At 48.1% G+C, this 27,225-nt stretch overlaps 11 protein-coding genes across 11 annotated transcripts; 5 read left to right on the forward strand and 6 right to left on the reverse strand.

Moving 5' to 3' along the window:
* Positions 1 to 587: 587 nt before the first annotated feature.
* Pt-KIF13 (kinesin family-like protein) lies at positions 588 to 1,001 on the forward strand (the record flags this gene model as incomplete). The annotated part of the gene is made up of 1 exon (XM_002183551.1): positions 588 to 1,001. A coding segment is annotated over one exon (414 nt), but the record flags the coding sequence as incomplete, so codon positions are not given.
* A 3,313-nt stretch (positions 1,002 to 4,314) lies between these two features.
* On the reverse strand, positions 4,315 to 7,535 carry PHATRDRAFT_49014 (predicted protein). Its single transcript, XM_002183686.1, has one exon. The coding sequence runs from the start codon at positions 7,399 to 7,401 to the stop codon at positions 4,369 to 4,371; it is 3,033 nt and encodes a 1,010-aa protein (XP_002183722.1). The 5' UTR covers positions 7,402 to 7,535; the 3' UTR covers positions 4,315 to 4,368.
* Positions 7,536 to 7,746: 211 nt separating this feature from the next.
* PHATRDRAFT_49015 (predicted protein) lies at positions 7,747 to 8,992 on the reverse strand (the record flags this gene model as incomplete). Its single annotated transcript, XM_002183687.1, has 1 exon — positions 7,747 to 8,992. Exon 1 carries the CDS (start codon positions 8,971 to 8,973, stop codon positions 7,747 to 7,749), a length of 1,227 nt encoding a protein of 408 aa, XP_002183723.1. The 5' UTR covers positions 8,974 to 8,992.
* A 485-nt stretch (positions 8,993 to 9,477) lies between these two features.
* PHATRDRAFT_39635 (predicted protein) lies at positions 9,478 to 10,623 on the forward strand (the record flags this gene model as incomplete). The annotated part of the gene is made up of 1 exon (XM_002183552.1): positions 9,478 to 10,623. The coding sequence occupies one exon, from the start codon at positions 9,478 to 9,480 to the stop codon at positions 10,621 to 10,623; it is 1,146 nt and encodes a 381-aa protein (XP_002183588.1).
* A 474-nt stretch (positions 10,624 to 11,097) lies between these two features.
* PHATRDRAFT_49017 (predicted protein) lies at positions 11,098 to 14,101 on the reverse strand (the record flags this gene model as incomplete). Its single annotated transcript, XM_002183688.1, has 2 exons — positions 11,770 to 14,101; positions 11,098 to 11,698 (listed from the first exon to the last, which is right to left on the reverse strand). The coding sequence occupies exons 1-2, from the start codon at positions 13,776 to 13,778 to the stop codon at positions 11,098 to 11,100; spliced, it is 2,610 nt and encodes an 869-aa protein (XP_002183724.1). The 5' UTR covers positions 13,779 to 14,101.
* A 1,887-nt stretch (positions 14,102 to 15,988) lies between these two features.
* PHATRDRAFT_49018 (predicted protein) lies at positions 15,989 to 17,671 on the forward strand (the record flags this gene model as incomplete). The annotated part of the gene is made up of 3 exons (XM_002183553.1): positions 15,989 to 16,246; positions 16,274 to 17,477; positions 17,544 to 17,671. The coding sequence occupies 3 exons, from the start codon at positions 15,989 to 15,991 to the stop codon at positions 17,669 to 17,671; spliced, it is 1,590 nt and encodes a 529-aa protein (XP_002183589.1).
* A 221-nt stretch (positions 17,672 to 17,892) lies between these two features.
* Positions 17,893 to 19,961, reverse strand: PHATRDRAFT_54981 (predicted protein). The gene is made up of 4 exons (XM_002183689.1): positions 19,778 to 19,961; positions 19,340 to 19,690; positions 18,689 to 19,255; positions 17,893 to 18,610 (listed from the first exon to the last, which is right to left on the reverse strand). The coding sequence occupies exons 1-4, from the start codon at positions 19,874 to 19,876 to the stop codon at positions 18,008 to 18,010; spliced, it is 1,620 nt and encodes a 539-aa protein (XP_002183725.1). The 5' UTR covers positions 19,877 to 19,961; the 3' UTR covers positions 17,893 to 18,007.
* Positions 19,962 to 20,606: 645 nt separating this feature from the next.
* Positions 20,607 to 22,233, reverse strand: PHATRDRAFT_49020 (predicted protein; the record flags this gene model as incomplete). The annotated part of the gene is made up of 1 exon (XM_002183690.1): positions 20,607 to 22,233. Exon 1 carries the CDS (start codon positions 22,155 to 22,157, stop codon positions 20,607 to 20,609), a length of 1,551 nt encoding a protein of 516 aa, XP_002183726.1. The 5' UTR covers positions 22,158 to 22,233.
* Positions 22,234 to 22,573: 340 nt separating this feature from the next.
* PHATRDRAFT_15632 (predicted protein) lies at positions 22,574 to 22,933 on the forward strand (the record flags this gene model as incomplete). The annotated part of the gene is made up of 1 exon (XM_002183554.1): positions 22,574 to 22,933. The coding sequence occupies one exon, from the start codon at positions 22,574 to 22,576 to the stop codon at positions 22,931 to 22,933; it is 360 nt and encodes a 119-aa protein (XP_002183590.1).
* Positions 22,934 to 23,744: 811 nt separating this feature from the next.
* Positions 23,745 to 25,728, forward strand: PHATRDRAFT_49021 (predicted protein; the record flags this gene model as incomplete). Its single annotated transcript, XM_002183555.1, has 2 exons — positions 23,745 to 23,913; positions 23,939 to 25,728. The coding sequence occupies 2 exons, from the start codon at positions 23,745 to 23,747 to the stop codon at positions 25,708 to 25,710; spliced, it is 1,941 nt and encodes a 646-aa protein (XP_002183591.1). The 3' UTR covers positions 25,711 to 25,728.
* Positions 25,729 to 25,756: 28 nt separating this feature from the next.
* On the reverse strand, positions 25,757 to 27,013 carry PHATRDRAFT_49022 (predicted protein; the record flags this gene model as incomplete). The annotated part of the gene is made up of 1 exon (XM_002183691.1): positions 25,757 to 27,013. One exon carries the CDS (start codon positions 27,011 to 27,013, stop codon positions 25,970 to 25,972), a length of 1,044 nt encoding a protein of 347 aa, XP_002183727.1. The 3' UTR covers positions 25,757 to 25,969.
* Positions 27,014 to 27,225: the final 212 nt, after the last annotated feature.

Here is a 27,225-nt window from a genome sequence, read left to right on the forward strand (position 1 = left end):
ATAGTAGTATGGACAACTGGAATGGTCAAAACACCGCAACGGAAGCCGAAGTATCGTTCGCTGTGAACAATAACGAGGAAGGGGAAGAAGACCTGCACACAACCTTATCGGTGACAATGGCTTTGCGAAAAAACTTGGAACTGGCCTTTGAAGAAGAAGCTATACACGCACCAACAGCCGCCAGCGCACAACAAAGCATCGGCCAATATGAGCGAGCCTCGGTGGATCTTGCGTCTGCGGGGTATTCTAGACCTCCCTTGGCGCAACAATCCAACGGCAACACCCATACCCGGGTGTCAACGGGGGATCGCAAGAAAGGCCTCCCCGTTTTCCTACGTATTCGGCCTTCGCACACCGACAGTACCGTAGAAGTTGTAAGCAATACGCAGGTACGGACCTATCCTCCGGCATCGTCACAAGCACTCAAGTCGTCCCGCGGACAGGAATCGTCCGAAGTTGTCAAGCAGTACGACTTTTCCAAGGTGTTGACGCAAGATGCTTCCCAGTTGGACGTTTATCAATCTACAGCGGCTCCAATGGTTCATGGACTGGTAGATCGGCAGCGAGGGATCGGTCGCTCGGGTCTGCTGTTTTCCTACGGTATTACGAATGCGGGAAAGACCCATACCGTCCTAGGAAATATTTCCAAAAAGAAGGAAGCCTGGGGGCTGGTTCCTCGGGCCGTCTCCGATGCCTTGGATCGTCTACCCCCGACTGCGCATCTGACAATGAGCTACTTTGAAATCTACAACGAGAACGTCTATGATCTTTTGCCGCAATCTCTACAAAACGAAAACGTTGCGAAATTCGCCGATCCCCTCAAAGTGCGTGAATGGCACGGGCGTGCGGTAGTCTCGGGCTTGGCCAAGCACCGTCTACACTCGCTGCAACAAGGCCTCGACCTTATCGTAATGGCCAAGCAACGTCGGCATACCGCCACCAACAACATCAATCGCGATAGCAGTCGATCCCACTGTGTTTGTCAACTTACAGTGGAAACACTTTCATCCGTCGCCTCAATCCATGAAGGCGTCGCTATGGCCGACGATGACGTCTCCGTTGCGAGTGAATCCAATGCTTCGTATCAGCAAGCCAATCTCTGGATCGTAGACCTGGCCGGTAGCGAACGCTCGAAGCGTACTGGCGTTGGCCGAGTGCGCCAGGCGGAGGCCGGTAGTATCAATAAATCACTGATGACCCTCATGCGCTGCCTGACAGCTCTGCGAGAAACACAAGAGCATTCAATCACTATCGTACCATACCGCGACAGCAAGCTGACTCTGCTCTTTATGAACCACTTGACAAGTGATGCAGCGGCCAACACAGCTATGATTGTCAATATTCATCCAGGTAGTTCCGAATACGATGAGACCCAACATGTGTTGCAGTACGCGGCCGCGTCGCGCACTATAACTGTAGCCAACTTGGAAACGGCAGTGCTTTCTAAAGCAAGAACCAATGTTCCGACCACAAGCGAGTATGGGTATGATGGCCGCAAAAAAGAGAACAGCGTGGCACGGCGTGTCATGGCTGTAGTCAAGAAACTATCGCCAAAACGCGTTATGGCGGATCGCAAACGCAAACCTGTGGACAAAAAGAGTGCTCCGATCAAGTCGACCGGTGAAAACGGGGTGGATGGACATCCCGGGCCTGCTGCAAAAAAAGTACGTTCCCAGTCGTCTGCATCGGCTGTAGCCGACGGGCTTACCTCTCATAAGGAGGCGCAGTCTCTCAAAATTCAGCTTTCGATTGCGCGTGCCGAAATTGAAGTTCTTACCGCCCAAAATCAAGAGTGGGAGCGCAAGGTGGACTCTGTTGAAACCGAGGTACGCGGCGAAGTTGCGGAAGAAATGGAAGAACACATGCAGTCAATGCGAGAGCAGTACGAGGAGACTATCGATGTTCTACGAAGCAAAATGCGTTCTCAGACCACCACGTCGGCACAGAGCGCCAAGAAAATTCATCTCTCCAAAGCAACCGAAAAAATTGACGAACTCATGGAAAAGGTTGAGGAATGCGAGGAGGAAATGCAGCGAATGCACAGTGAACACACCAAGGAGCTACAGACCATTCGCGAGAAGTGCAAAGCAGATTTGACGATTAAGGAGACTGAGCTACAGGAGGCCTATGCACGAATAGCAACGCTGGAGCAGCAGGCCAACGACTCAAAAGATCTCATCCAAAAGTCTGCAACCCTCAGTGAAATTGTCAAAGAGCTCCGGGGTAAGCTCGCTGAGAGTCATGCCCAGGTAGAGAAGCTTGAAAAAAGCAAACTTGAGTTGATCCAAGGTTACGAAAATTTACTCCGTGACGAAGATGAAGATGCAGAGGGCGATAGTCAAGGCGAAGATGATAGCGATGAAGGTGAAGACGAGAACGAGGGCCCTCATGGAGATGACGGCCATTGCTCGAAGGCCACCTGTACGAGGCGGCTTACGCGTCAAACAATGCGAGAATCTCCCGCTCCCCGACAGATGACCCAAAGTGGAAACACGCAAGACTCGACCAGCTCAGAAGAGCCGCGCAACCCACTGTCTTCTCTCTCGGGAAATACTCGCTGTACAGCATCCACAAGTTCTTCCAGCGATGAAAGTTTTGGTCCTTCCAAATGGCTTCAACCAACCAAAAAAGCTGCTAAGTGCCCAAAGTCTGGTACATACCAACGTCCTCGTGGTCGCGCTCCAACGGGAGTTCAAGGTTGGGACGAACATAAAGGAGCGTGGCGTTTATCCTTCGTACCACATTGACGTGCATAACATAGTTCTGCAGTCTCCAAACCTACCTCAGCACACCTCTCCTATGTATGAACAAAAGAAAATGAAATTGATTGGTAGGTATATCGTCATAAAATGTATCCCACTCACTGCCTTTACACGGGATCAAGCAAGGTAGAATTGAATTGATGAAGAAAAAGCTTAGCTCTTGGATAAATGGAATACAATGACAACAAAGCAGCCTTTCGAATTCGAGGTACGAATGATATAGTCTACAAGTTCATTGACTGTGAACCAGCCGCCAATTGAATTTTTCGCAGTAGGCGACAAACTCACATGTCGATAGAGCGATAATCCCGATCGCGAATCTTAGGCTACCCGAGCTTGACTGGAAGAGCGAAACTTGACTCACTGTCAAATGAAACATTGGAACCCTGACTTTCTGGAAGTCACTCTGTGAATCGTCATGCGGATATTCTCGATTTACAGTGTGTGTCACATAGACAACTCTGGCGATAATCTGCAACCAACGCAACATAACACGAATAGTTTTCGAAATTGAGCGGATCACGAATGTATATAACAATAATAATATTTAGCCACTCTCTACATATGTAATATGTTATGAATAGTGCGCAAGCAAGCCCTGAAATTGAAACACGATTTCCAAGGCTTTCAGGGACGTCCGTTAGGGCAATAATAGAGTTCTCTCTGTTCGTTACTCGATGATGTAACGTTCCCAGGAGAGCTCCAGAAATGACGACCGAACTTGGCCTTGTGTTTTGCCTCGTTGTCGAGTATCGTCGCATACATTTGGGTTCCTCCTCGTTTGAGCTTTTCCTGTGGGCCGTGGGCAACGACTGGCGGAGGAGGAACCCAATGTGTCAAGCGCGGTTGCAGCTTTATCCTTCGACGTGAGAAGGTGACTCAGCCATGCGCCTTTCTGGCTGTGGAATCTGACGATCTCTTTGGTCGTTTTTTTCTGAGCTGGATATGCCTCTACGATCAATTGGGGTGGATTTCAATGCCAAGGAAACGATATTCAAGTATTGCAATGGTCCAGGATGCAGTCTGGGAAACTGCGTCTTGGTGGACCATCTTGATGCCTGCGAATATCGGCATGAAAAGTATTCTTAAATGACTTTGGATGCGGAAACTTTGATAGTCTGAAGTAGTGTCAGCAGGGCTCTGTCGAGCATCAAAGTTGACACGCGTCTCAACGGATTGTTTTTCTACGTCAAAGTTGTCAATCGGGAGCTTGACAACTTTTATAGAGGGGACAACCTGAATGAGCGCTTGAATCGGATTCCGTGGCTCCATGACTCTTGGAAAACCTTCTCTTGCTTGACAACACACACACTACCACTCATCCCGCTCGTCTCTTGAGAAAAAGAGCCAATCGGCGGTGGGTGCGAGACATATACGTCTACCATACATGCTCGCTGCTGGGATCGCTACACGCGTATACCGCCGTAAAAACTTCTTTTTGCGGCAACACAAGAGTTGTCAAGAGGAGAATTTGTCTTTCATTGTAGTGGTAGCAGAATAAGACTAGGACTTGCTGAAAGTGCACAGCATAGTCTCTTTTTTGGAATTATGTAAAGGATGTACAGAAATTTCACAAATACTTAGGAGAGTTCCGCAAAGATCCACACTATGTTTCCTGTTTGCGTGAGGATTCTAGATCTTCGCCCAGTCGTCCACAGAGAGCCGTCTGGTCCGCAGGACCGAGTCCTAGAAATTCCAGTTCGACTAAAGCATTTCCTCGTGCGATTCTACCGTTTGAACCTCCAGATAACAGAAAGGCCTGAAACAGTTTGACACGGACAGTGAAGAGTACATGTCCTTGTTGAGACGACGCTTCGCACCGTTTTATAACGTCAAATGTCCGGGAGGCCTGCACCAGGCACTGAACAGTCGGTTCCTTTTTACCTGTCGGTGCATTGTTCATGAGCATATGCATCGAAGGACGACGCCGTATTTCTGGGTTGGCGTCATTGCCACCTTGGTATCTTGAAGACCGCAGCATGCCGACCGCGCCCCGAATACTGCCGCGAATTACCTTAATCCCGCCATCCTTAGCATTACGAATCACCTTGATGCCGCCACCGGTAGCTTCCTTGATGACTCGGATACCTCCGCGAAGACTACCGTCCGGGATAGCTCCCTTAATGACACGTTCCGCTCCTTTAAGAATCGACTTGCTCCGTGGCCCAGCGAATACTGTGGCATCGGTGGGTGTGCAGCTATCAATTGCTGTCTGAATAGCATCTTTCCACTCTAAGCATCGGTCGTGTTCTTCAAAACCCAGCCACCGTCGCTCGTCGCCGATAGCGACACTCAACACAAAGGCCTGGTCATCATCAGACTCGACTTCTTGGACAGTGGTCATGTTTTCTAAGATATACTGTCCTTGTAGACCATGAGGTCGCGGGAATTCGGCTTCGTAATAACTCAGAACAGATCCCGATAGGACTGCGAACCGTTTTCTCCATTTTGAACCAGATTTTCGGCCTTTGGTACGAAGCCAGCCTGAAATTTCGGTACTCAATTCTGGCAGTTCATCCCGTGCCAAATCTTCCCCGGCAAAAGATATTTCAATCTGTACCGATTCTTCCTCGCGGGGTATATGTACCACCAAATCAGAATTGAGTAGATTATGTACCGAACAAAGATCATCTTGCCTCTCCTTGCTATTCAGGACGCTCATCAAGATATCGCGAGCAAATGACACTGCCTGGAGCTCGGAAATAAGAGTGCGTTCATCGCCGAGGGTAGTGTCGTTGGTGACAAATGCTTTGTCCACCTCCAGGATGCACCGAGTCAAGGCTCCCAGAGTACGCTGCGAGGCTGCAGAGCTTTGCTTTGCAATCGCAATTCCATTGATGGCGAAAGAAATATGAGACATGCTAATCCAGAATTCTCGAATAGAAGTCTTTAGACGGCGGTATGGCGCCTTGGGCAATTTGGACGCTTTTTCGATTTCGACGCGTGAACTGCTGCTTTCCTTTAATTGATCACGCACCCACACCAACGGTACCCGCAGAACCGGATTCACGTTCACGGCTTCTCTAACGGTGGCTACATAGGTATCGTGATTGTCAATACTTTCGCATTTTCTGCGAAGGCTCGTGTACGTTTCGAGAGTTTTTTGATGTGGAGTTAGGTCTAGCTCGCGATGAAGATCATCTGTTTCTCCGATCACTGCTGCTTGAATAGCCTTCATCCACTCCTGCCGCTCTTCGGGAGAGTTCGCCATCCAAACGCGGCTTGGGTAACCCTGTACGGATACTTCAAACACGTACCCCGATGCCTTACTCGACACTTTGCGGACCGCCGTGTCTGTTTGTCGCAAATGGATAATCTTCCGCCCACCCGACGCCCCCGAATCTTCGTAGTAGCAAAGATTTCCGCGTCTGAGTTCGACATATTTTACCTTCCAATTGGAACTTGGCCGAGATCTACGTCTACCAACTCCTAGAGTCCGTTTCTTTAGGGGTCCCTTTTTCCAAATGTTATCGGCAGTGTCAATTGACCCCTCCACACCAACCTGATCGCGTTCCGCCATAAGTTGCAATGCAGCTTGCAAGAGTAACCCATGCTCCGAGACAAATCTATCTGCCTCTGCCATGGAAATCTCTTTCTGCCGAGCAACAAGCACAGGATCCAGGTAATTTGGGCTTGAAGCAGTGAGTATAAATTGTTGCGGTAACGCTACCATTTCCGACCACACCGGAGGCCGTTGCATTCTACCAAATAGCCCCGTACCGACTGCATTTGAATCGTCTGACGACGACTCGAATTCGTTAGCACCATAGGAATTTTCGTCAGAGGTTAACTCTTCATCACCCTCCAAGTCCGCATCGGCGGAGCGGGTATGCCCAATCTCACTGCTCGGGTAGTCGAAAGAAGCATTCCGTGATCCGCCCAGTCCACCGGAACCAAGATTGCGAAAGTAACGGAGCAGATGCCGGCTAGGCATAGATTCTCGACGCGGCCGTCCCAATGAAGACGATCTTCGTCGGTATTGGTATGCTCTGTCGGCGGGAGAATTTGGAGCGGACGCAACCGGGGAAGGATTTACTCTCGTACCTCGAGCATCCCCAGACGATACAGCAACTAGGCTACCACCACTGCGATGGTGCAGCGGTGGTTTGGGAATAACGGTCCGACTCTGATGAACACAACTGTCCTTCAGCTTTTTGTCGATGATGGAATTGTTCCTAGCTTCATCATCCTCGCCCTCATCGTCTGCATCGCTCTCGTGAGAAACAAACTCTTCAAAGTCCCGGTCCATTCTGAGCTCTGAAGCAGAATGGCGTTGAACCGGGACACTGCGGATTAGAGTATTTGAGGCTTCGTCCGTTTCTTCGTCATCGTCGTCATCTTCCAGAAATTCCCCCAATTCCTCGTCACTCAATACCATATCCTCGCTGTAACCCTCGTCGTAGAGCGGTGACGGCATATTCGAAGACGCCGTGTCATCGCGAATTTGGCCCAAAACAGGCGTTGCATATCCAGAGAAATCTTCGATTGGCGCACTTTTTGTCTTGTGTGGAACGTTGTCCGAGGAAGAAGTAAACAAAGGGGGGCCAGATAGAGATAAAAGCGTTGACTGTGAAGGAGAACACTCAGACGTGCTTCCATCGTCTTCCTGTGCTTCTGTATCAAACGATTTGGTTGCCATTTTCGCAGATGCAAAATAGCGCGAGCGGCCTGTCGGTATGCACAATGATACAACGCATAAAGCGGAGAGGCAGCAACTGCCCTCTTCCGTGTCCGGCCCGGTCCGAATGCACTACTTGTAACCTTTCCACTGCGATTCGGAAAAGCAATATCCGTATGATTCGAACAGCGTGTCGGCTGAATTTTGCTGATGTGAGGTCCATCGTTCTTGTCGTACATGTGTCTGATTCGAGGCACATTTCAGACGCTTTTCAGCCAATCCCTGACGGGCGTTCGTCTCCGATATGTAGGCAATGGAAGAATAACTACGCGTTCGTCTCGAACTATCCTTTGCCTATGCAATCTATTATTTTAGCGTTTCCAATTTGATCATTTTTTTTTGCAAGGATTCCGACCATCCTAGTTGCTCGTCCAAGAATGCCGAATTCTTAAAACGTGAGCAGGACATGGACACTGCGGGGTTTGTGTCGTCAATACTAAATTTGAGCCGTTTTGGTTCATCCAAGGGCACCCCATCTTTTTTGGCGTTGCGCTGAGAGGCATCAACTTGTAGTTGTTCCAATCGCTCGCAGGCCCGTCCCAACGTTGCTTCCGCATCGGCGACGGAACCTTCGTCCCAAAGCAATGCTGCCAGTGCCATTCTACCTTCACCTTCCTTGGCAATGAGCCGTTGCAGTAAGCCCACATCCCGGGCTTCGATGCCTTTGGTTTTTGCAATAGCCTTCTGCAAAATAGATTTCGCTTCGCTCGTTTGCCCGGAACCCCCGGCGAGATCGATCCCTGCGTCAATCACCGCCATGACTCCTCGAGGTTTGTCACCAATTTCGTCAAAGGCAGTGCCTGAGAGAGAGTGAGCGTAAGCTGCCTGTTTCCAGTCATTGACCTGTCTCAGGACCGTGCCCCATTCCCAAGCAGCGTACGGATTGCGGGTGGCGCCGTCTTCGAGCAATTCGGCATCTGTATCCCAATCTTCACGCGAAGTCAGCTTTAACGAGAGTTCGTAATCGCCGGCGGCTTGTTTGGTCTGAGCTTTCGTCAAAGCCGTGCCTTGAGATTTGAGGGCCCGGGCCCGGCCGAGCAAGGCGGACGGGAGTTCAATCGGGTCGGCCTGATCCCCGCCAGGACCCTGCAATAACTCAATGGCCTTTGTGTAATCACTGACGGCGGCCTTGGAGTCCGCCAAGAGTGTGTAACAATCTCCGCGCACGCGGTACAGTCCAGCTAGTTCGTCGGGCGGCTGGCCTTGCCAACGTTCCACTACCTGAGTCAGTAAAACGAGAGATGCGTCGAGGTCTCGTTCCACACCGTAAAATTCGGCAAACGCCTTTCGTAATAGTTGGACGTCCGCCTGGGACGGTGGAGCCTGTGCACTCCCAATCGCGGAAACACTGGCGGTAGCCGCGATCCAGTTGCTGACACCATCGGAAAGTAGCGAGGTTGAGGAGGATGACAATGATGACTTTGGAATGAAAGAAGGTAGCGAGGCGGTTTTTGTCGGCTGTGACGTGATTTGTGGTACGTCCGGAGCTGGCGATATGGCGAACGCGGCGAAGAAACAAGATAGGAATCTCATGGTCGAACGTTACAAACGTCTTGGCTGGTATTTGTGTTCCTCACTGTCAGAGAGAGTAGACACGTGAACGCGTATAGCAATTCATGGACACCGAGATACTTCGCCGTGCACCGAAGACTGTCTGTCTCCTGCGACAACACGTCAGATCGTTTCATAAGCCAAATACTCGTTCGATTCTCAGATTCATATATTCGAAATGTCCTTCTAGTACCGTATCAATCTGCTCACTTTTTCTCAGTCAGTGAGTCAGGAACTCCATCAGCGCAAAGACAGACCTGGACCAGCACCCGCCCAAATCTGACGATAATGAAGATATCTACGGGTAGGCGGAGAGGTCGATTAGGTTACTCACATTTAGCAAATCAGCATTCCATTGCATGGAGGGTGATGCTGCTGCTCCTCGTTTCTATATTGAGTTTTTCAGCCATTTGGATGGGCCCCAAAAGTAGCAAAAATACGACTGAAAAGGGAACCCACGCTTCAACTGTAAATTTTGACCCCACAATGCAACGCAGCTCCTCGCTTGTCCTGACGACTGAATCGCGCCTCCGTGCCGCCCTGTGGGGATATTTCGCCGGTGACGCCTTGGCATCCCCATCCCACTGGTACTACGGGGGTTTTCCTCAAATAAAACGCGACTATGGAAAGATCGAAGATTATACTCAACCAGTATACGAACTGACCGGCAGTATCCTCAACAAATCCAATCTCAATGGCGGTGGACGTCGCAAGGCAACCTCGAAAGACCAGCCCCAGTCGATCATTGGATACGTCATCAACCACGGGAAACAGGACTTGTGGAGTCCTTCGAAGAGTATTCACTACCACGCGACTCTACAAAAAGGTGAAAACACTCTTGAAGTGCAGCTCGCTCGTGTCCTGATGAAGAGCATAGTCGCCAGCCAAGGTGTTTTCAATCCAGATCATTTCCGAGAGGCCTACATCAACTTTATGATGACTGCTGGCTCCCACAACGACACCTACGCCAGTACTTGTCACCGCATGTTTTTTGCCAACTTAGTATACGGCAAGCTACCACCGAAGGATTGTCCCGATGATGATGGTCACAATGTCGAAACGATAGATGGTCTCGTACTACCAACTATAGTTGCCTTGGCTGTTGGCGCTCGATCGAATGGTACTCTAGCGCAAGCCGCGGACATGGCATCAGCCTGTGCCGACGTCACGCGAAAAAGCAACGTGCTTCATCAAGCGGCCGGGGCGTGGGGCAAGCTCGTGTTTCAAAGCGTACAGCCATCAACACTCGATATGAAGTCTACGTTGCAGGAAACAGCGGCGTCTCTGGGCTTTCGTAAACCAAATGGTAATGGTCGGGATGAGTTGACGGCTTGTTATTTGGGGTCGGCTATGCCAGCGTTGTTGGATAGTTTGGCCAAGTACAATCCGAATCCGGATAGTAAAAGTTCGACTTGGCATGCCCTTTTGGCCAACGCCAATACTGGCGGTGAAAACGTACACCGTGGATCATGCCTAGGCGCGGTTTTAGGATCGCAAGAAGGCTTGGAACGGATGGAAACAGTGTCACCGCAGTTGATGACAGGACTGCACGATTTTGAATCCTTGCGAGTAGAAATTGACGATTTTGTTGCTGCCGTCACGACGTCGGCAAAGGCAACTTCGTTGAAATAGCGCCAAACCAAAATACAATCCCGCGACAACAGAAATCGATAAAGCAACTACCTTTATCTTAGACATCCATTATATTGACTGTGACTAAGCAATGAAGCCATGTACAAAGTCAATTGCCTATCTAGAGGAATGTATACTGTCAATAAAGTTATTCTTGTTGCTATTTGAATGAGTGATCATCAGGCCTCTGTAAATTCGGCACATGGCAGAAACACCATAAAATAGGTATTAGGGCCAGTTTCAGATGTTATTTATGTAATCATACTCAGAACATATACCAAGCACTGGATTATTTGATAATTGCTAATTTTACTTAAAAGCCGTTTCGCGCTCAATCCAAAGTACTGAGAAATTTTCAAATTTGGCCGAAATTACGATTTCTTCATGTTGTTCAGCCAAAATAGCGATTTTCCTCTTTACTGTTTCAAACCTTGATTACTCGCTAGAATCGTTTTACCGGCTTTTTGGAAGGCTTTACAATAAAAAGTCCGAAGCTAAAGAGGCTTGAACCGCTTCCTTAATTTTGTACAGAGTAAAACCAGCCAGATCTCTACATTCCGTATCAGGATCGTTCAACTCCAGGTCACGCAAAGTGGTGTATAGGGTTCCCTGCGTGACATCTGCTATCAGCTTTGGCTGATTTTGTTGTCGCACTTGACAAAACGAAACAGCGGCACATAATAAAACGACCCGACGCACTTCAAGAACATCCGCATTTCGAAAGCTCCACACAAGCTGAAAGAGATCTTTCGCTAGAACATCGCCGCAAGGTTGCACTCCACAGCATTCAACTATATTGGCTAGAGTCAAGAACAGCTCCGTAAGCAGCATGGAACCTATTCTTCCGCCCCAAAGTGATGCATCATTTTGCAGCTGACAGAATCCCTGCAACAGTCTATAGAACCATACGGGAGCGATTCGCCCGAAACGATTAGATATGGCGCGAGAGTCATCGGATCGGCGTGCTCCACCCCACCGTCGAGTCCTGTCTGCTCGAGCGACCGTCTTTGGGGCGCCATCTATTCCGTCCCCTCCAGTCAAAGACCGTCCCTGCTTTGTTCTCTCAATTATTGCCCTGTCCGTAAAGCAAGTGTTAGGGGACTAGCAAATTGTATACCAACAACAAGATCATTCCTTGTCATATACCTGCGGTGTTTATCAATCGTATTTTCCATTGCTTGATATCCGCTCAATTCGTAAGCTGCGTCAGACAACACATGGAGAGCACATTGTCTATTGGCGAAGGCTCTGTCCAAGAATACTTCGTGAACAACCGCACTTCCGATACTGCAGGGATCCATGACGAGTAGTGCAACAACAGACACTGAAACTGAGGTCTCAAAATTGTCCAGAGAAAACTTATTTTCCATCTGCAGCAATTCCCGTGCTAGTGACTCGCCGACATCGACAAGATCAATTGGACGTGAGCGAACCAAGTCTGGTAGGCTCAGCAGCGCAGTTTTGTGCTTGTGATATGCTAAAGAGTCGCTCTCTGGCGTACGCAAAAGTTCCAAACATTCTGTTAAGTACCGCGGAGAAGTCACACCAGCCAAGTCATCCTCGCTGTCATCGAGAGAGTAAAAATGATGGTCATCAAGATCATTCCAGTCCGAGTCATCGTCCTCTTTATGGCTTTTCCCAACATTCTCCCCAGATTCACTGTCGTCGCTAAAGTACTCGGCATCGGGATCTATCAGTGTCTTCGGGATTTGTAGGCGGCTTTGTTCTCCAGCGTGACCATCTTTGGGGAAGATCTCTTCGGCTTCGTTCAACATTTCCACCCCCAATTCGGAAGATATGTCTCCAACATTGTCTAATTCCTCAAAGTGAAGTTCTTCCCCTAGCTTTTTTGCCAACTCCACTGCAACGCGCATGCCGCTAAGTCTTATTTGCGGGGTGGTACATGATAGTCTCAGAGTGACGCCATCCAATAGAGTTGCCGTCAAATTTGAAAGTGGATCGACAGGCCCAGGTAGCAGCAAAAGAGCATTCCATATAAAATATGAAATTCTTTGCTGTCTCACAATACTGAGACGGTCTACAAACGTAGATTGTGACCAAGCAGAAGCCACCGACTCTAAAAGAGCAGCAAATGATGAGATCGTTTCACTTTTGTTGCGCTGTTCCTCCGTTTTGGGTTCGAGCAACATTGTCAGCATCGAACGAACCATGTTCAAGTCGAGTACAATAGCAGTTGCCGGCGGTTGATATTGTAGAATCGTAAGCCTGACGAAAGAGTCGCGAACAACCTTGGATGATTGGAGGATGGGCACACACATGGATTCTAGAAAATCGCTGACACCGGAATACTGGTAAAGAACAAGCTTTGCTTGATACGCCTCACGAACCTCGGCTTGAACAATACAGAAAAGAAGTTCAGCACATTCCTGTGGGCGCATCGTGCAAAGAACGTCTGTGGCTATCATTGTTTTCAGCCGAGGTATCAGTGAATAGTCCAAGTGCGTGTGAAGGAGTTGCCGTGTGTAAAAGCACTTCAAGCCGGCAGCAATAGCCCCTCCACCTTGTCTGCTTGCAACGAAATTCACTAAGAACTGAAGGTAGAACTTGCCAACTTCAGTTCCAGGAATGTCGACAAACCGATATAGACACGCGTGTTCAATGATGCATCGTACGTATGTCTCTGGAGTGGCCCACTTTGGGAGGTCCATTCTACAAGTATGGCAAGCATTGGCCATCAGACCAGGAAGTAGAATAATCCGACTCACAAAACCATCGAGATACGCTACTCGAGCTTCAGCCTTTTTCGAAGTATAAAATTGAAGATCGAACAAAAAGCTCTCTCTATGGTATTCCGTCAGAAGGAAGCGGTGTATGACTTTCAAGCAGGAATCGACGACTAGTGCAGAGGGCACAGCATGTGAAGGAATCTGCCTCAAAATTTCTTCCGCCACTTGTAAGGCAAGGATCGGTCCACAGGCAACCAAGCAATTGAAAAAAGCTGCTTCGCTTTCTTCACCGACAACAACGATTCTCCGGAGCAGCACGACGACAGTAGCTCGTTTTTGTTCCTCGGAGAACACGGTATGTATTCTACTTTTGAAACTGATCAGATGGTTCAATTGCTCCGATTGTGACTTAGCTTGCACTATACACTGGACATTGATGTCCATCAAGATCTCTTCCTCGGAATACATTGGGATGGTCTACAAGGTTCCTTCCAAACATTCCATCTTTCATGTAGTACATTCATCGAGATAATGTATTCCACCATCGATCCTGTAAAATCTCCTGCAGGGGCGCCAGTCACAACTTTTTCTCCAAACAAAAAAAAGGGTTTTTACTTGTCAATCGTGGACTTTCGGGCCGATAGGGTTTCGGGGGTTACTACCTGGTTCTACGTCCTACACCCTAAATCCTACCTGACTGTAAACTCGAAGGTTGCTTTGATTGACTGTGACACACTCACAACCTTGTTTGCCTCAAAGTGAGATGGAAAGTCTCATCTCCTCCCGTCTCCCATTTGTAAGGTGGCTGGCAATCAGCCCAAAGAAGCGAAGAAATTCATCTTACAGTCAGTAAGGAAAGAAAAGCATTTTCCATTTTACCTGTAAGCAAGTACAGGTAAATTGAGAAAATATTGTCTTTGCTAACTCCATGCTTGCAACTTAGGTATGTAATCACAAGACCACATTATGTTTGCAAAACCCATTGACATTTTGACTGTTTCCCTGGCTATGCTTACCAATGCAATGCACTAGTACTGCTATAGCAAGCTACTAGCTTGGCTGTTTTAAAATCTTGTTACATGTCACAGTATAGTACCATGCAACATGCCTACCAAGAATGTCGATCCGCTAGGTGTCAAGATGGTGAATGGCAGTTGGAGTCTTTACAAGGATGAAGGGAGTTGCATGGAAGTGAATTTGGTCTTATTGTATGGAATTCCTAGATACAACAATGTATTGGGCGTTGGAGAGAACGCGACAAAGCCACTCATGTTCTGATAGTGGCAATGGAGTGGGACAGACAATACTTATTGCCTGGCTAACGGATGTAAATGGGTGCACTCCATTTCCCGTGCCATGCTTGTCATGAAAGGTATTTCCAGTTCCACTAAAGTAAATGTGAGCGTGCGTCATGGTATAAGGATACTATGACAGAAGAAAGATATTTGGGTATGGATGAGTTTGTTCCTCAGGTTTTGTTGTATCTTGGCAAATTGGAGGAACACCTTTACAGCACTTATTCTTCAACCATTGTTTATAAGTGCTTTGATCCCCACTGCATTTTATGCACAGGTCCTTGTATCTGCTGTCTAACCCATGGGGAGCTTTTCCAACAAGTAGAGTTTTACAGTCCATTAAATGTATTGCCGGTTGTTTGTAATAATGCCCTCCCTGGATTACCAGACTCTGTTCCTAACAGCGTTCTGTCCACATGGTGTACTTTGGTAGTATATTGTGACAGTACACACCCGTGCCTTGTGTCTTTGAGGCATTTATCTCAAAACAAGTATATTCCCCAACCACCAACTGCTGAGATTTACTACAAATCTTGTTTGATGATTGATAGACACAACAGACATTGTCAAGATACTCTTACACTGGAACAAAAACTTGACATGCACAACTGGTCCATGCAAGTAAACATGTCGATTTTTTGGCATGATTATTGTTGATGCATTGCTTGTTTATCTCCAATTTACCTAAAGCAATGAGACACAGAAAGAATTTTACACTGCCCTTGCTGAAGAGCTGATTGAAAAAGCTATGACAATGTTGGAGGCTTATCATTGATCTGCTGTCAATGGGATTTGGTTGACAATGACAGTCTGCTTCAAGTGTGCCAAGGTAAAGGGAAGCCGGTTCCTAGATCAGGATTACATGCTCATCTGACGCCTACCACACACTCATGATCTTTTAGGTGAAACTGATGTTGATTGGTTTCGAATTTTCTTTGGAATGCAGTAGGTCACGGATTGGAAGCTGCTCATCCATGCCAGCGCGATATCTGCCAGAGCAGACACCGAGCATCGAATTATTTTCTAATTTCTAATTTCCTTTTCGCGCTCAGAGTCGATCTAAAGTACTTACAAAGGAAATTTTCAAATTTGACAGAAATTAGCGATTTTTTTATGTCGTTCAGGCCTAAATAGCGGTTTTCCTTTATTTTATTTGTCCTGGATTGTCTTCCTCGAGTTAAGTATCGTGTGAAAAGGCACTATGCGTAACTTTAAAACCCAGTGTGACAGTGAATGACTATGAGAGTCGGTTTACAGTCAGTCATGCGATTTGCGTCTTCACAGAATATGCCGTTCGAGCGGCAATGTCTTGCAGTAGAATTGTCTTCACAGGTTATTGGAGTGATGTAAAATTACTGGTGGAAGCAGAATGCTGCTGCGATCATGCCAATCACTACCAGCAGAAATGGCGGAGAAGTCAACCATACTCCGAGTCGCGAGTTAGCTCTAGACGAAACGTCCGCTCACGCCGCTGAGCGGTCCGGTAATCGGGATGCACTCTCGACCGGCCCTCCGGTGTCGGTATTGGACGCTCTCTGTCGTTGCATCCTAATTCCCCTCGTTTTGCTTAGTAGTATCATTTTTGTTGCGCTCATGGTGGTCTTTGCCGCGCTGCCCTTGGCAATTTTGACGTTTCTGCTAGTATGCTTCTACTATTGCTGTACACAGGAACCCATTCCCCCCGGTATTCTACTCCGAGCGTTGTTCGAAGGCGACGGTGACAACTGGCCTAGTGGCACCAACAGAGCATCCTTAAGCCAATGGAGCCGCGAGGATATCCAGAGTTCTCTGGTTCACCGAATTTGTTTAGGGAAGCGGAACGTTGTCGAGTTAGACGAAGGAATGGGTTGTGACCTGCGCCTGGACAAGTTTCATCGTGGAGCGGTATACTTCGAACTCGTTGGTGGAATACCAGCAGACTTTCCAGGGACAAGCCGTACATTTTATGCCTTCTCGGACTGTATTCGGGTTTTCACTGCCAAGCAAGCAGAAGATGGGATTGTCCCTGAAAGAATCGCCGAGGTTGGTCTCGCCGCAGGAGAGCCCCCAAGGCATGGTACCGTCGACATGACAGTGGTGCCCCACTATTTACACCGGACCTCGTACCACCACGGTATCAGTACAAACGTACTATTGACACCCTCTCCGTACCCGATATTAGACTACGGCGATGCGGATGTCACCAGTTCTCGTATTGGTGAGAACAATAGCTATTTTCTTCCGTCCTCCAGCAGTGATGATGACGCTCAATCACTTGATGTTGGTCCGGAGACAGATGCCGAAAAATTGAACAAGAGAAAGTACGCAGTACATGGTGACGACACCATCTCGAACGACTGGGAAGACACTCTTTCACTTCTGGAACGAGGGGCTTATTCCGCCAGCGCGTTATCGCACTCTGGTGAAGACAAGGAAAAAGGCGACAGGCTAAATGCTGTCCCGCCAGGTGGATACATTGGGGCCTTGAACAGACAGACCGTGACTAAAGTGGCAAGCAATAAAATTGAGAAGAAGGATGATCAAGAGACAAACGGTGATTATCCTGCGAAAGAAGCGTCGAGCTTCTTAGACAAGAGCTTTGAAGGCTCCCTGGTGATTGTCCACCCACGAGAAGCAAGTGATGGTCTTGCTGGTGGGACTGACGATAATTCGTCGCATGCTCAAGACTGCAACGACTGTCAGACAAGCTGTATTGGTCATGATGATAGTGATTGTGCATCCAATGAATGTTACTCGAATATCGATTCTAGTGTTGCGTCTGTTTCCAACAGAGACACGATGCCAGTCCCATTAAAGGAGCTTCGTGATAGTGACGATACCTCACAAGGCACATCTTTTTGCTGCGATATATGTTTGCTGGAGTTTGACGCAGGTGAAACCGTGTCGTGGTCGCGAAATCCAAAATGCAAACATTGTTTTCACAACGACTGTCTTGTAGATTGGATTAAGCGGAAGGCGACATGCCCATCGTGTCGGGAAGATTACATGATCGAGTCAGCGGCCGGCCACAGCAGTAACCTGCCCAGCAGCCAAAACAGTGTTCACGGCAATGAGAATAACACATAGTCATGCCTGTATTGGCAGTGATTCCTTCCTGCCCGTGTGGAACAAGGGTTCGACATAGACTAACATGCGGTTTCTTCCCTGTCTGATCAATTTGTCACAAGCCCCACCAGCTGCAAATTCATCCCTCTCTCTTCTAGAGACTACACATCTCGTTGAGTACCTCTATGTTTGCCGATTTTCTCAAAATTGAAACATATCAACGCGATTCATCAGAAACATCTCCGATTAAATGCACTAACTAGAGGTAGCATTACCTAAGAGTAAACCCACACTTTCAAACACCACGCTCATGAAGGCAAAACTCTGAATCCTGGTTGGCGAAAGTGGAATCAATGGTTAGACCCTCTCGGCATGTTCCACGTCCGACTCCTTAATTTCTGATTCTCCGGAGGCAGTTCCTCCCTCGATCGGACCTGTTTTGGCCGGCTTCTCAATGATGGACGACTTACGCAGCTTGCCTCGATTGCTCGTACTGCGGTCGTCCATCAACGACCGTACCTGCTCCATATTTGCTGAAGTCATGTCGTATGCCGAGCCCTTGTGGCGCGAAATATCCATACCAACCTCCTCTTCCAACGGATCTATGCGCAACCAACCCATGAAGCTAAGGGCGTAAAAATAAATTCCCATGACGGAAAAAGTCCAGGCGAAAATGAACAGCACAGACAGCAATTGAATTCCGATTAGGGTAAAGTTACCGCTCCCACTGCCCCACTCGTAGAACCATCCAACATGTTCCTCCTGGCCAAAGGCGGCCAATAGTAGTTCTCCCTTCGTAAAAAGGCCCGTCGCGATCACACCCCAGGCGCCACCCACCATATGCACGGGAATGGCGTCGACAGCATCGTCAATACGGAAGTAGACAAGCAACTTTGAACCCAACAGGTAAAACCAACCAGCGCCAATACCAATCAGGACGGCAGCCCACGTTTCAACAGTCTGGAAAACACAGTATCGCAATAGTCATAGTTAGCGAGTTATGAAGAATAACTGTTTTGAAAGTCGCGTCCTACTTACCGCGCATCCCGCTGTTATCGCGACCAATCCCGTCAAACATCCGTTCATAGTGTAGCCCAAATCGTATGTGTGCAAGCCGGTGTACCAGTAGTCAAATAAAGTTGAAGTAAACATGGCGCTGACGGCACCCGCACACGCAGCTAGGGTGGTATTGACGGCTACCAAAGCCGCAACTTGACCGTTTTCAATACTCGAAATGAAGAAGACGGAACCTGGGTTAAAGCCGTACCAGCCAAACCAAAGACAAAACGTTCCCAGAAACTGCAAGGCAACCGAATGGGGAGGAAATTCGGCTGGCTCTTCGAGAGGATTGCCCTCCTTGTCGTAGAAGCGACCAATGCGAGGGCCCAAAACCAGAGCTGCCGCCAAAGCCGTAACACCTCCGGTCATGTGGACTGGTCCAGAGCCCGCCAAGTCAATGGCGCCAGATCCCCACAATGGATCTGTGGCTGTGTTGGAGAGGAATCCGTTGCTCGACCAAAATGCGTGGGCGACAACTGGATAGACAAACCCAGCCAAAAAAACGGAATACATCAAATAGGCCTTCATTTGAGTGCGCTCAGCGATCTGAAATTCATTAAAGACAGCGGCTTGAATTAGTGCCGACGTGTGTCAATGCATAGAGAAATGCGTGCTGCATCATTATCTTACCGTTCCAGCGACAATTGAGGAAAGGGCACAAGCAAAGGCAAATTGGAAAAACCAGTTTTCCAGTCGAATGTCATCTCCCTGGAGGAAAAAGCCTGCGTTACCAACAAATGTCTTGGACCCAGCATTGTCTCCACCGTAGGCAAAGGCATAGCCTACACTCCAGAACGCGAGACCGCCTCCACATGAATCGAGCAAGTTCCAGAGAATCACATTCTTGACATTCTTCGCTCGAATGGATCCGGCACAGAGCATAGCAAATCCTGTCTGCATGAAGTAGACAAGGGCCCCGGCAAAGATAAGATAAAAGGCATCGATACCTCCTGCGAGGTTGCTGGTCTGATCGCTTAGCGCCTGAACCACAGCGAAAGGAGGGTGATATGTGTTAAAAGTCAGTATCGAATGAAAAGAAGAGCCGACCCCGTTCCCCTCTTTACTTACGCCGTCATGTCCCGTAGAGAGGCACTGCAGAAGCTGATCAAGCTGCTCACCGCTATCGAATTGACCGGCGCAAGATTGATAGATAGCACTACTCGACATTCTGCTACTTGGGTTTTATGACACCGCAGACGGGTTCTGGTTTTTGTTGGATTTTTTTTGTGGCTGGAAGGCAACATAAAAGCATTTGAGCAGTTTGTGACGCTAGAACTAGTAGAAATGATCCAAACCAAATTACGGTTGGTTCGCTTCGCATGAAATGAGAATCTGAAATTGTGATTGGGTCGATCTTTTGTATGATGAGGTGATAAATGTCATCGAGATGAAGACACAGCATGAACCTTACATTAATTTGATTTTGTCGTAGTTAACTAAAGTCTGGCAAAATTATTCGTCGTGTGTTGATGATGTCATTATGTCATTACGACTGGCGTGAAAAGAAGTAGCTTGTTGTCTTGAGGACTATGCACACAACAAGCTTTGTTTGAAATTGCTAGATGTAAAATGCCTACGTTCAAACTGAAAAAGTCCAAGTTCGGTAAGTGCTCACAGTCAGTCAATACTTTCACAAATTAACTTGCTCCTGATTCTTCCTATATAGTGTAAGTTTCAGGGGTAGCTGAAACAGTGAGTACGGGTGATGTGGTTTGCTAGTCACCGCGAGTATCAGTCCCGCAATAAACATGTAGTCGTCACAAAAGTGTGTTACACATAAGCAATCCGACAACCTTATATTCTACATAATCTCCAAAACATAAAACATCCCAGTAAAACAACTCCCAGACGGTCTACAGCCAAGACCATGGGCGGACAGAAAAAGACGAACACGCGACTACTCTCGTGCCGCAGCAATGACGGCCGCAATAGCCTCCATTTCCCGGGTTTGTTTGTTCAGGGATGTGTCCAGTTGATCATCGTCTTCTTGCAAAGACTTTTCCAAATCCATCAATTCCTTAAGTCGCGCTTGTCGGTCTTCGTATGTTGCTTTGCGTTTGTCACTTCGCTTTTTTAGACTCTTAGTAAGCATGTTTTGGTGTTCCATCATCGACTCCAACGAAGCCGAGAGCGATCCAAGGCGGTCATTCATGTTGTGATTTTTCTTTTTGAACCCTTCGTGTTGCTCCATGAGATCGCCCAGCGTGTCTCGAAGGCCTTTGAGATCATCCCTGGCTTGGAGGAGTTTTTGCTTTCCTGCTTCGATATCAATATCCTTGTTCCTTGTCGTCCCTCTGGATTCGTCGAGCTCTTTTCGGACTTTTTCAAGCTCTTTTTTCATGGTCTCAACCTCCTCTTCTTTTTCGCCGGATAATAATTTCAGTGCGTTATATTTGGCCTTCCATTGTTCTTCGGTCTCGGTGTTCCGATCCTTCCATTCGAGTTCCTTTTCAAAAATCGTGGCTTTGAGGGCTTGCATATCATTTTTGAGCTTTCGGATTTCTTCTTCATGTGCATTCGTGGAGAGAGCGTCTATCTTGGTAGGAGACGGTACAGCCTTACCTAGCGATCGCACAAAAGGAGTCTCGCCTTCGTCGCGCTTTTCTTCGTCCGAATAGCGTTCAGTATTAGGGCGAGCCTTGGTTCTAGAAACAGCGTTCTTGTTAGAGTACGTCATCTTGGATTGCTTAATTTCATATTCTTGATTCTCAGGTTCAAAAGCTCGTGTCGCTTTCATCGATGGCTTAATCTGAGAACCATCTGTGAATCTTTCATCAGAAGAAGATACCTTATGCTTCGTAACGGAGCTCTTTCTGCTAACTGTACTTTCAATGTCGCTTGGATTGTTGTTCAACCACTTCTGTAAAGCTGACACGACACCGTTCTTCTCCGGATAGTCGCCCTCGATAGCTAAGTTCAGTGCTGTGTTACCGTCCATATCTTTCGCTGTTGCCACGGCACGGTTCGCCACCAACAACATATCGACCACCGAAACAGAACTGGGTCCCCAGCAAGCCAGGTAGTGAATCGGCAGCATACCTCGCGGGTCCGGAATTTTCGCAGCTTCGGGAAAGCTTACAAGCAATTGGCGAATGACATCCCGAGCGCCTTGATTCCCACATGCGTAATGCAAGGCGTACATGCCTTGGTCGTCAACACATTTAGGGCCGTCTGGGTAGGCACGTATCAACGCGGCAATGACCGACGCCGGTGGTTGCCTTGCACAAGCCGAATGCAAAGGCAAGAACCGCCACATAATCTCAGGGTTTTCTGTATTGTCTTCATCTTCGTAGTGGCGAACAACCCAAGTTGCCGCCTGGACGGGATGGCGTTTGCAAACTTGCACTGCACGGTCCCAATTCTGATCGGTAATAGCCTGATAGAGCTCCGTCAAGTTCTTGTCATAGTCTACTTCTAATGTAGAAGGAGTCACAAAAAGTTCTGCCATCGTAATGGGATGCGTCTCGCCCTATTCGTCACAGATTTTGATGGGAAGACAGTACCAAGCTTTGTTGGCAGGGAGTCACTGCCGAAAAATGTGAGGATGAAGTCGCCAAAAATGCGCGGTTTTCCGAAAGGATGGCTCGCCCCTCCGGCTTCGGCGATTCTTCGGCGACGTCGTTTCTGTATCTATAGACCTATATAAGGTCAATTTGAATTTTGAAAATTTATTCAGATTTGGCGTGAGCGAGGAGCAGAATTAGTGTCTTACCTGTTTACCGTGTTACTAAACCATGGAACAGCTATAGTTAGCGCTATAACGTGCTGTCGGCCGCTTCAGTCTGACAGGGATTCCTCGTCGGTTCAAACGAGGACTTTGTGTTCCTGAGATCTTGATAGTGGTACACAATAGCGACAAAAAGTATGATTGAAATCGCGGCTTTGTTACTTTGCAAACTAGGAGGCCAAGGAGGTTCCTCAGATGAGGTCAAAGCAGTGATCGAGGCCGCTGGGCTGGAAGCCAATGAAGAGCAACTAGCAAAGCTGATTGGCGACATGGAGGGTAAAGACGTCAATGAATTGATGGCAGCTGGATCTGAAAAGATCAAGGATGTTCCATTTGGAGGTGGTGGTGGAGGAGGTGGCGGTGCTGGCGATGGCGGCGGTGCAGGTGCAATAGAAGAAGCTAAGCCGGAAGAAAAGGAAGAGGAGGAAGAAATGGACCTCGGCGGTGGAATGGATATGTTTGGAGGAGATGAGGGCGGCGGTGGCGGCGACTATTAAGCAAAGAAACCCTGGGAAAATACTCCAAATTCCTTTTCTGCGTGATCTGTAAAGAAGGTCCAAAAAGCTTTCAAAACCAATGATCGTTTTCCTCGTTTTTGCCGTCGTAGGCCGAAATATTTGTTGTGTTGTGAATTTAGATTCAAAGTGCTGGCCACCCTTTTTACAATTCCGGAGTATTATTGCTTTATATGATTGCAAATTAGCATGAGATGGCCGCTGTTGCTAGAAGCAAGACGTATGTCGAAAGGTATTCATAGAGGACTGCCATTTTTCTTCGCTGTTGAATTTATGTTTATATCCATGACCACGGCCATAAAGGATGAGGCCGCTTCATTCTCCAAATCCAATGTATTTCTCCTCGTCTTCACAGTCAACAACAAAAAACTCGCTCTTTTCATGAAATTGCGGCAAGCTACTACAATGCAACTAGGCTTGAAGATCGTTTTACAGCTACTGTGCGTCTCGTTTCTTACTGATAACAAAGTGTACAGCTATCACAGTTCTAGCTCGAAAACTATCCTTTGGGCTTCGAAAGACATGCGGTTAGTAATCAAGTTCTTTTTTGATATTGACGATGGCAAGTGCTTTGGTAATCCGCACTATTGTCACGTGGCGCTTGCATGAACATTCTGTAGCATCTTGTTTGACAGTGCTCTATCCATCATGCTGGCAAGGATAGGCGCTTGTTGTTTCCCTGTAAGTTCCTTCGTTTTCTCTAATTTCACACCAACCGTAGCCGAAAAAATGTGGGTAGTTTTCGGAGTTGAATCTCTAGTAGAGAAAAGCGCAGTCACGTTCTGCACGACCAATGACTCACGCGTCCGACACCCTCTACGAAAAGCGGGAGTGTCGCACGGATCAGGCGATTGCCATCGATCAAGCTAGGACTGCAGATACAGCAGCTTACAGTTGGCGGCTTACTTGCATGAGCTGGGTCGAAATAAACATCCGCGTTTCAGTATTTTTAATGGAGTACTGTGCAAAAATCGGCTTCGACCATAGCAACAACGTCTGACCGTTCCGAAGAAATTCCTGAAGAATCGCATCGCAGCTCCTCGTCCTCGATGGAACTGCAGGATTCAGATGATAAAACCTGTCCAATCTGCTTACATGAAGACCGGCCTTTAGCACATGGAGAATGCAGGCATGGGTTTTGTCAGCCCTGTCTGGAACGTTTGCTTCTGTCACCAACGATTTCACCGCGCAACGACAGACAAAGCGCTGCCTGCAACGTTGTGACGCCGACCTTGAACGTATGTCCGATATGTCGAGACCGACTTTATTTATTCGATTTGAAATTCAAGGAAACGGGAAAGGTTCTCTATGAGCCTTGTGTGCACTTCCATGATACGCCGCTCGCGGGAGCCGTCTACGCGGATTCTCAAGTTGGATCCGGAAGCTTCCACTTTCCTCCTTTTGCGGAAAGCGAGAACACAGAGGCGTACTTTAACGTTGAAAATATTCCGAGATTGCTGGATCTTCCTTCCCATGTTCCTTTTAAGAACGTGAATCTACACTGGCCAAGTAGAACGATTGCTGGCGTCTTGGAATTTCCGGTCGGTGATTTTGATCGCTGGAATGTTTACCTTTCCTTTTCTGCCGACTGGCAGTTTGTGTGCCGCGGTGCAATGATCAAACGCCGGCGCAAATTGATTGACGCGGCCGCCATACGCACCAAATTTCCTTTGGACGGCTCATGGTCTGTGACGACGACCATTCACAACCAATTGCCCAGTCAAACTCAAATCCATGTCCAAGGCCATGCCTTTTACAACACCGCCGGCCAATATCACGTTTTGGGTATCCAACGGGATCGGGGCGCTGCACACGTTATTTTCAATGCATCTCGTATGCAACCGACATTGGAGGCCTCTTCTGGGTTGGACGTGAGCCGGATTCCGTTTGGTCCTGGAATTGGTGAAGCCATTGAATGGAAACCAATCGAGACCGATTTCATTGAAAAAGTTGAATGGAAACGACTGTCTGTGTCGACGACTCTGCCGCCCGATGAGGTCAATCAGGTTGGAGGAAACTCTGGACGAGTGTATCGATTAGTTTCGGAGAGTACTGACGCGTTGCAATCATCAAGCAGATTCGTGCCGACGTATCACCCCGACACCGTGTGGGGCAACGTATTCTGTCAAGCTTTCAAAGTTGGTTTAGCATCATATCACTTTTCTCAAGACTCGATCAATGCAGCAGAGAGACGTGTGTATATTAGCTACGAAAATCCCGCGACTGGCCTATGGCCTCCACTGGACAATGGCATGCCTATTCCTGGACGAGCATATTTCCACGCATGCTCCTTTCCAGATCCCCATACGTTTTGCGGTCAAATCCGTTGGCAAGAAGATTTTGGAACACCTTGGCAGGGCATGATACGATGGGATTACACAATTAAGTTTGATTCCGAGTTCACATGTATTGTGGGTGGGGATGTAAAGAGCCTCTCGGTATACGACGCGGAAGTTCCCCATGAAATGTCTCGTTTTGGAGACTCGTTGATTTATGTCAACGCTGCCTTGTGGGACGTCTTTGTGCAAGCCCGACAGCAACAGGATGAACAGGCCGAAATAAGCGCATTGTCTGAGCAGCGCGTTGGTTCACCCGGGAGTACCAGTAGTACATACGAGCGCTTTCAGGAGCATTCCAATCTACTTCGCCAACGCTTACTTGCTGAAGGTGCGTCCGTCCGGACGGTGGCCATGGTCCACGGTATTTTTACGAAAGCTCAGCATGAAAATGAGGTGAATCCTATTGATATAAATATGTAAATTGATGACGGAGATGCGATCGCGTACTCTCTAGCAACTTCTTATCGCTAAATGAGCTAGACCGGTTTTTAAGAACGGGTGAGTGTGAGTGCCAGTAAGGCGGCTAGCAAGGTATGGTGTTAAGCCATTCGCTCTCTCATCGCCTGTGGTACATCAATTACCAACCTCGTGACTGGTGGCATTCCGCCCTACATCGGGGTGCTCAATATTCCACAATCGCTCACTGGAGGTAGCAGTAAACAAAGTTGTTACGCGTCTGTCATCGGCGGGCAGCGAATCCGTTGAAGTTACCGCACCAAATACCGGTGCAGGTATCACTGGTAACATCGGGTTGGAATTGGACGCTCCAGGCACCTACTTCGGGTCGGGATGTCCATACGACCGTGCCGGAGGCGTCGACGACCCAATAAGACTGTTTGTACCAGTAGTCGGCCTTATCGTTGACGGGTGCCAGCAACAGCCCGTCCGGTTTCAATCGTTGCTTTGCCACCTTGATCGCCTTTTGCGGATTGACGGCAAAATTGTAGACAATCACGTCGTAGCTGTATGCGTCCCGACGAGTCTGAAGAGATGGTTCATTTGCATCCTGACTGGTTGGTTTTTGTTCTGGTTGCTGACGTCGTCCTTCATCCAATCGATCGAAAAAGGCTTGATCGGATGCCTGGTAGAACTTCACCGATTCCGGGACAGGTGCCACCACGTTGGCATCCCAAGCGTCGGCACTCCAATCGACCGCGTCGATTCGACGATAGCCAAGGTCCTGGTACAGGACAGCCGTGGACAATCCTGCCCCGGCTCCCAAATCGAGTGCAATTGGCGGAGACTGTACTTGCGTCGTCCCTGTCGCTGTGCGAGCTTTGGGAATCTGCTGTAGAATGACGTCGTACGCTTCCTGTGGGGAAATGTTCGTATCGCGAGATGCCGTGATGCTGTTGGTGTATTCGGATCGTCCGACAGCGGTAGCGCGAAAGACGGGCACAGGTGCCCCAACGTTCATTTCCGCCGCAACGGCACGTTGGAAAGGACACAGCAGGACTGTACAGGATACGGTAGTCGCGATGGCGATCCGTTGCAACACTTGCCGACGTGAGATTGGGGGCAGGGTTGTCGTTGGCAATCCCGAATGCTGTCGACAGGACTGCGTCGATTTCAACATCAAAATGGATTGCACTCGGCCGCATAGAAAAAGCATCCCTAGCAGATTGAAAGAACGATTCATGATGCGATGTGAAACATGGAAGGAATAAAAGGGGTCGCGATGGTAAAAGAACTGCTGTGCGTGACACCACGCAAAGCTAGGCATGAGACCGCCCAAACATGATAACGAGATTACGGGAAAGTTGTCAGTGATAGAGAAATGTTCGAATGACGTCACTAACTATCAACTAGAGTGTTGTTCGTCAATTCCAATTATTGGGAACATTCAGAAAATTCAAATTCAATTAAGATTACATTTAATCATAGCAACACAAGGTTTATCAATTCCACCTCTAATAGTTAACAGACAATACATTT

This window comes from Phaeodactylum tricornutum, chromosome 20, assembly GCF_000150955.2.
Source record: "Phaeodactylum tricornutum CCAP 1055/1 chromosome 20, whole genome shotgun sequence".
Lineage (NCBI taxonomy): Eukaryota > Bacillariophyta > Bacillariophyceae > Surirellales > Neidiaceae > Phaeodactylum > Phaeodactylum tricornutum.

Bases quoted from the DNA above. Each gene is read 5' to 3' on its own strand.
- PHATRDRAFT_49014 (XM_002183686.1), bottom strand. From the start codon at position 7,401: ATGGCAACCAAATCGTTTGATACAGAAGCACAGGAAGACGATGGAAGC.
- PHATRDRAFT_54981 (XM_002183689.1), bottom strand. From the start codon at position 19,876: ATGTCGAGTAGTGCTATCTATCAATCTTGCGCCGGTCAATTCGATAGC. The intron at 19,691-19,777 runs GTAAGTAAAGAG...GCTGTGGTTCAG, and splicing joins TCTCTACGGGACATGACGGC to GCGCTAAGCGATCAGACCAG. The intron at 18,611-18,688 runs GTAAGTAGGACG...TGTGTTTTCCAG, and splicing joins CGATAACAGCGGGATGCGCG to ACTGTTGAAACGTGGGCTGC.